At 44.2% G+C, this 6622-nt stretch overlaps 1 protein-coding gene across 1 annotated transcript in view; it reads right to left on the bottom strand.

Annotated features, from left to right (window-relative positions):
- Nucleotides 1-6622, bottom strand: part of LOC109316806 (solute carrier family 23 member 1-like) — a 42162-nt gene that overhangs the window by 28612 nt on the left and 6928 nt on the right. Inside the window, exon 3 of the mRNA XM_019545154.1 lies at nucleotides 5978-6135. Within this exon, the coding sequence (XP_019400699.1) occupies nucleotides 5978-6135 (158 nt within the window). The remainder of the gene's footprint in view (nucleotides 1-5977; nucleotides 6136-6622) is intronic.

Raw genomic sequence — 6622 nt, 5'->3', positions numbered from 1 at the left:
CCCGGTGCTCTTTCCTGCCAAGGCAGGGGGTCGGACTAGATGATCTACCTAGGTCCCTTCCGACTCTAGCTACTATGAAACTATGAAACATGCTAGTTATTTCAGAGTTTTGAATCTGCTGGATTTGAGTATGTTAAACTCTGAGTTTTCTTCCCTCTCAGGGATAATAATTTCCAGTTCTGTGCTCTCTCTCATTAGACATCCTGCCTGCCTCCATATTCAATATCATCATTACTGCAAACTGAGGCACAGTATTCATTTAGTATTTGGGTCGTGCCTAAATTATCTACAATCTATAGCTTATTATCACTACACAGGAAACCCACTTCTACTCTTATCTTTTTTTAATTGATATAGCGAAAAAAAATCCTTTAGCTATATCAGCTACTTCGTATTTCCTTTACCTATTGGTTTTAACATAGTTCTGCTTGACTTTTGGCAATTGTCTTCAACCAAAAAAATACCAACTAGGACTCATCACACCAAATAAGCTACTACTAGCTCAAAGGTGACAAAGGCAGGCCTCTCAGAAGTCAGGCAGACCTATTTTGGGTGCATAAGGGCTAGTTTTCACTGGTATTCTTTTCTTAGATGAGCCCTCAAGTTGGTAACTCTCCGGACCATCTGCTCCTAGATGTGCTGCTGCCACTAAAGCAGCCTCGATTTGCAGCTGCTTCCTACACATCACTTATCCCCGGTGCTCTTCCATCATATATTTTAATCTCTCTTCCATTTTCCTTTGCAAAAAAGATATAAAGAAGGAGAGATAGCAAAGCAATTCTGTTTCTAAAACCCCAAATGAGTAGATGCCTTTCCTCAGCTGTTCTCCATGGTAATCCACACTGTGAAGTCTCTATACTTACTCTTCCCCTGGGTTTCATAAACTGTAGGAGAATAATTTCACCTCAATCCATCTCTTCAAAGTTGGTTACTTCTGGGGCTCCCTCTCCACACTTTGCAGCTTGCAAACTCTCTTTCTAGTGAGAGGATCCCACCTCTCTTCAGATTGCAGCTTAAACTCTCTTTCTAGTGAAAGGATCCCACCTCCCTTAGATGAAGCTGACTCACTGACTCAGCAAAACCACGTAACTGTTCACCAGGCTGACCTCCTCAACACTTGCTAAGGGTGGAAGGGAGCTTCATGCCAACACAGATAGTCTGATACCTCCATCTAGACCAATGCCCTGTTTCTGACAGTAGCCAGTGTTTGATGCTTTAGATGGGGCTAAAGAAACCTGTAGTAGACTGTAATGGGGTAACCTGCCCACAAGGGAGGCATATCCCTAACCCCTCTCATTTAGATGCCAGTTTGTGTTGATCTTTGAAATGATTTCATAGACATCATGCTGGAAGGGACCTCATAAGATCATCAGATCCAGCCCCCTGCCCAAGAGGCAGGAAGTCAGCTAGGCTCAAAGGATCCCAGCAAGATAAGCATTCAAATGTTTCTTGAAAGTGTCCATAGTAGGTGCTTGCAGCACGGCTAGGGGGAGTCTGTTCCATACCTTGAGGGCTCAGACAGTAAAGAAGTTTTTCCTTATGCCGAGCATAAAATGGTCTTGCAGGAGTTTGTGACCGTTGGACCTTGTCATCTCCTGGGGTGCTCTGGTGAACAGGTGTTCCCCCAGATCCTGATGTACACCCCTTATGTATTTATAGGCTTCATTTTTCTATATCTGTATCTGCAGTATAATGTGTTTTCTCTTAGGCACCAGTAATTAAATGCTTTTAAAAATGAATGGTTAAGGATGCCTATCACTGATAACCCTTGTCAATCAAAGAATATGCATGACTGAGGCCAATGAACTCTCCCCCTGTTGCTTCTGGCAGATTTACTCTTCAGACAAAACTCTTGCCTGGGTGCCCATTCATCCTTACAAGTAAGCTTTCAAATACATGCTTCCAGATGAAGTTCAGTGCAAGACAGGCCCATCGTCTAAGAAGCTTGTGATTAGCTAGTTATTCACTTAATCAAAGGACCCACCGGGCTGATGAAAATCAGCTAAAGACTAACGTCTTAAATATTCTTGCTTAATGCCTAACAAAGGGGAACTGTTTCCCTTCTGTAGAATTCATTGTTCATATAAAACATAGTATTTGGATAATGTTGCTTCTTTTCCTTCTCACATAATCCCAGATAAACTGGAAGTACAAAATTTAGGTACAAGAATATGCCCACACAGCTGAGGTACATTGTAGGGGGGTTTTTTCCACTTGGATAGTGTCCCAAACTGCATTCAGTGCCACTTTGGTAACAAGCTGAGACAGCGCTGGCAACATGTTTAGCAAACCTTCACTTGCACTTAAACAAGTGCAGCTGAATCCATGGTTGATAAGAAGGCAGAGGGTCCACTGCTCAGCTGATAAGAACTGGCATAGTTCCACTGAAGTCAGTGGAAGTAGGATGACTCAGGCCAGCTGTTGAAACATCCCATGAAGTGCAAGGTGCAAACAACACTGAGGAACATGATAGTGCTTTCCCCTAATCTTTTCCTTATACCTTGTTCATTCCAAGGGACAAAAATGTACAGAAAAGTTCATGCAGAATTACGCTATCCAATCCTACCATCCAAAAACTTGTCAATCATGATCTTAAAGTTAAACTGTTAACGTTTTTAGACCTCTGAAGAGGGTATTTTGCCTATATTATGAAGTCTGCTCTACCCCCCGCCATTTCCTTTCTTTGTTTTTTTGAAAGTCTAATCTTGTAGCAAGTTCATCCCATAGCAAAGGGTTAATTCTTCTATGGCAGCTAATACAAAGAACACAGAGGCCTTGGCACAAGTGCCTCCATCTTGTATACTTCATCAGTTGTATCAAGATAAGGATTTATGTTATTGCTGTAAATGTGTAACTTGGGCCTTCTCTACACATTACAGATATTACTCAACGAACTGGAGACCAGCTACATATACAAAGTAGGCCTGTGCGAGTAGGCAGCTATTTGATCTGGCTTCAGATCCAGCTGCTTCAGATGCCAGTGATCTGATCCGGAGCTCCGGACCAGGAACGCCTAACGAAACCAGTGCTTTGATCCAGACACGCTGCTTCAGACACTGAAGTGTCCGAAGCTTCTCCAGATCCAAAGCATGGTCTGAAGCTTCGTACGGCCCTAATACAAAGTACTTATTACACAATAAAAAGCTCCACCCAACTATTAAGTTAGACCTCAAAAATGCATATTAACTTTATAGCTGGTTGCTATTGAGGTTTAGTTTGCACATATAGCAGGGTCTCCCCTGTGGCTAGGAGCTGTCAGCTGTGGGCTCCCAACTGTAGTGATACCCCTTGCCCAGCCAGGTCTGTGAGTTTTGCAACTGCTGGGGACCCTCAGCTCCAGCAGCTGTAGACTCTAAGTCCCGGTAGCACCTCACAGCTGCCAGGTCCCAACGTCCCAGAGCTGTGGACGCTGGGTCCCTGCGGTGTGCCTCCAGGCACCGGGAGCCAGCTGGGTCCTGGCAGCCATAGGCTGTAACTACAATCTCCCAGACCCAGGGCTAAATGAAACCCCTGGGGCAAGAGGATCACCACTGCACTGATCTCCCTGCTCTCGGAGCGTGTGAGGTGCCCCCACAACTGGGAGCGAAGGTGGCTTCCAGCCATGAGAGCTTGCTTCTTGCCAGTTCAGGGGGAGCCTGGACTAGACTCCCCCTGCACCAGCTATAAGGCATGATGGGATCGAACGTGTGAATTGCATCTCCTGCCATGCCACATGCAACACGTCTGCCATGGCAGGAGGTGCAACTGTGTGAATTCTGCATTAGATCCCATCACGCCTTTACCTGCACATGTAGAGGGGTCTTAAATAACAAAAACTCTAGATAAGCTTGTATAAAGACAGGCTTGCAAAACTAGTTTGAGTACAGTAACACAAACAAAGTAACTGAGACCCATTATGGAAAGAAGTTACATTAATTGTCAAGAGTCAAAACATAACTGATAACCTCTGAAAGACCATCCATGTTAAACCGTTGTTAAACAATGAATGCATCTGATCATAAATTCTTCACTCAGCTAGAGCGGGGTGGGCTTCATGATCAATCCCTTTCATTGATATATACTTAAGCTGACCCAGAAATCCAGGACATCATCCTGGAAACCTGGGACACTGCCCTGTCTCCCACACTCTCACAAGTCAACGGGGGCAGCAGGGCTGCATACCGAGCAGCATATCCACTCACAAGGCACTCTGCATCAGTCCAGCTCCTAGCCAGACTGTGGCCCACATCCCTGCACTTCTGGGATACCCATTATCATTCCCAACAACTGGCCAGGACTGTCCTAGCTCACCTGGGATATAGAGTCACCCTACATATACCTAATCAAACTATAGATAGATGCATGTCATTAATGACCGTACAGCTGTAATTCTAAACCTGGGGAAGACTGGAGAGGAATAACGGACCTGAGCTGAAGGAAACTGAACAACTAACGAGAGCTCAGAGACCCTGGGATCTATCCTCATCCTCTCAAGTGTGAGTACGTTTTTGTATTTCCATCACCTGATCTGAATGTTAGTTAAAATTATGTTTAGCTTCCCAATAAAGTGATTCCTTTTATTCCTAGGTTAGAACTGAATTGAGGTAAATTCTATGTAGTATTGTAGCATCTCACACCACATTGCTAAGAAAGGATGATGCCAAAGTTTATCTTTCCATTATCCATGCAGAGTACCATTTTAGACACCATTGTTCCACTGGCCTGTGGTAAAAGAAAGTTCAGGTCTGGGTCCTCCCAGAGGTCTAGTTATCAGGGGTCAAATGAGCTTCCTTAGATTAAATTATCTAACCTACAGAGAAAGTTGGGATTCTCTCTCTCTCTTTCATGTCAAAGTAATCCATGTACAACACATTTGCAAACCAGTCCTTCCTGTAAACATTAGACAAAAATTGTTCTGCAGCATACCTGCAGTAATCAGAGGACTGTGGAAAGATTTCTGGTGGATGAGCAACAGCAGATAGGAAAGCCATAAAGCATTTCATGAAGTTAAAAGTCAGTCAATGTTTTGATAATGCAATCAGATATAGCAGAAAATTATTTATTACCTGAGCTGCTAGGGACTTGAAAGCAAATAAATATATGACTTGCCTCTGAAGACCTTATGATTATTGTTCTGTGGAAAAACTAGATTACGGAGACAAGGGAAAGCCCGTCTCATGATGAAAGCTTCTGGAAAAGGAAAAGCTCAAAAAGTCAACAAAAAGTAGAGATTTCTTGTATAGATGCCCCCTTCCCCCTTAAACCTGAAAAAAGAAAAACAGGCAGGCTTCTCATGAGTGCTTTATTTTCTGGATGGAGAAAGGTAATCGTCCACTACACACATGCAGATCTTTCCCGTTTCTCTCACTATCGGCCCTTAAAACACAATGGATCTCAGCAACACAGATCATCTGTTCAAATTATGCCACGAAGCCCAGCAGAGGAAATGAGGAGGAACCTCTGACAGTTCATACCACAGCTCCCAAATAGTGCATTAATTGGTCTTATCATCTTCCCTACTTTTAAGGTCTTCCCAGGCTCAGTACTACTGCTTGGGCCTTGCTCAAATTGCCAGACCCAGATCAAAATGATCCTGTCTTGATATACCTCAGAATTCAAGGCTAAGGATGAAGCAGATATTGTTTACTGCAAAGCTTAACACTTTATCAGCTTCTAGCCAGATTGCATAATAGGCTTCATATGAGCCAAACATCCTAAAGGAAGGAAGCCTCAGGTACCTGGAGAGATAAAGGTCAGGTCAATTAATGCAAAGATATCTTCTACTCCTTAACAGCCTCATCCCAAGCCCACTGACATCCACTGGAGATTTTCCACTGACTTTCATGTGCTCTGGAATATGCCTTACCAGCCAAAACTAACAAACAAATCTCATCCACCAAAATATACCACAGCTGATGTTAGAGAGCAGCTGGCAATTACCACCCCCCAAGCCACTCTAACTGCCTTGCATGTGTCCTGATTCTTGGATTTTGCTTACCTGACTCCAAAGAAGACTTGAAGGAGTGTGCAAATCCCTGAGACAAAGAAAATGGTGCTGATTAGGTGGCTCTGGGTCAGAAGGTCATGCTGCAGGCAAAGCTCCTTGGACAGGATCAGAGGAATGGCTACGAGGCCACCCAGAGCTGTCAGGAAGTGCTAAGAACCACAGAGAAAAGAGTAGCATGAAACAGGGCTTGGGACCAGGCCAGCATCATTACTTTGCTGTCGAGGCAAGTCTAAAAGCAACTCATAGATCACAGCTCAAGTGATGCTGGGAACATTAATTCTTGTTGACTTCAGTTTTCCTCTGAGAGTTCATTTTCTGGTGGGCATTATTTCAAAGCACCAGTCAAAGTTGTAATAACCCAGCCCAACCTCAGGCTTTTACATACCCCACAAACCATAACTTTGTAGAAATGACAGTGCCCAGCTCCAAATGGCCAACAACTGGGAACTAACTTCAGGATCAAGGGAAAGCTCCATCAGGGAGGGAGGAAAGACAACTGAAAGACAACATGGAGAGGGTCCAGAGGAGGGCCACTCGCGTGATCGGGGGCAGCAGGGCAGGCCCTACGAGGAGAGGCTATGGGACCTGAACAAGAGAAGGCTGAGGGGGGATCTAGTGGCCTGTTACAAACTAGTC

The sequence above is a fragment of the Crocodylus porosus genome, unplaced genomic scaffold, assembly GCF_001723895.1.
Source record: "Crocodylus porosus isolate Cpor-Errol unplaced genomic scaffold, CroPor_comp1, whole genome shotgun sequence".
NCBI classification, from domain to species: Eukaryota; Metazoa; Chordata; order Crocodylia; family Crocodylidae; genus Crocodylus; species Crocodylus porosus.
Note: the sequence above shows the minus strand (reverse complement) of the source record. Positions and strands in the feature narration are given on the sequence as shown.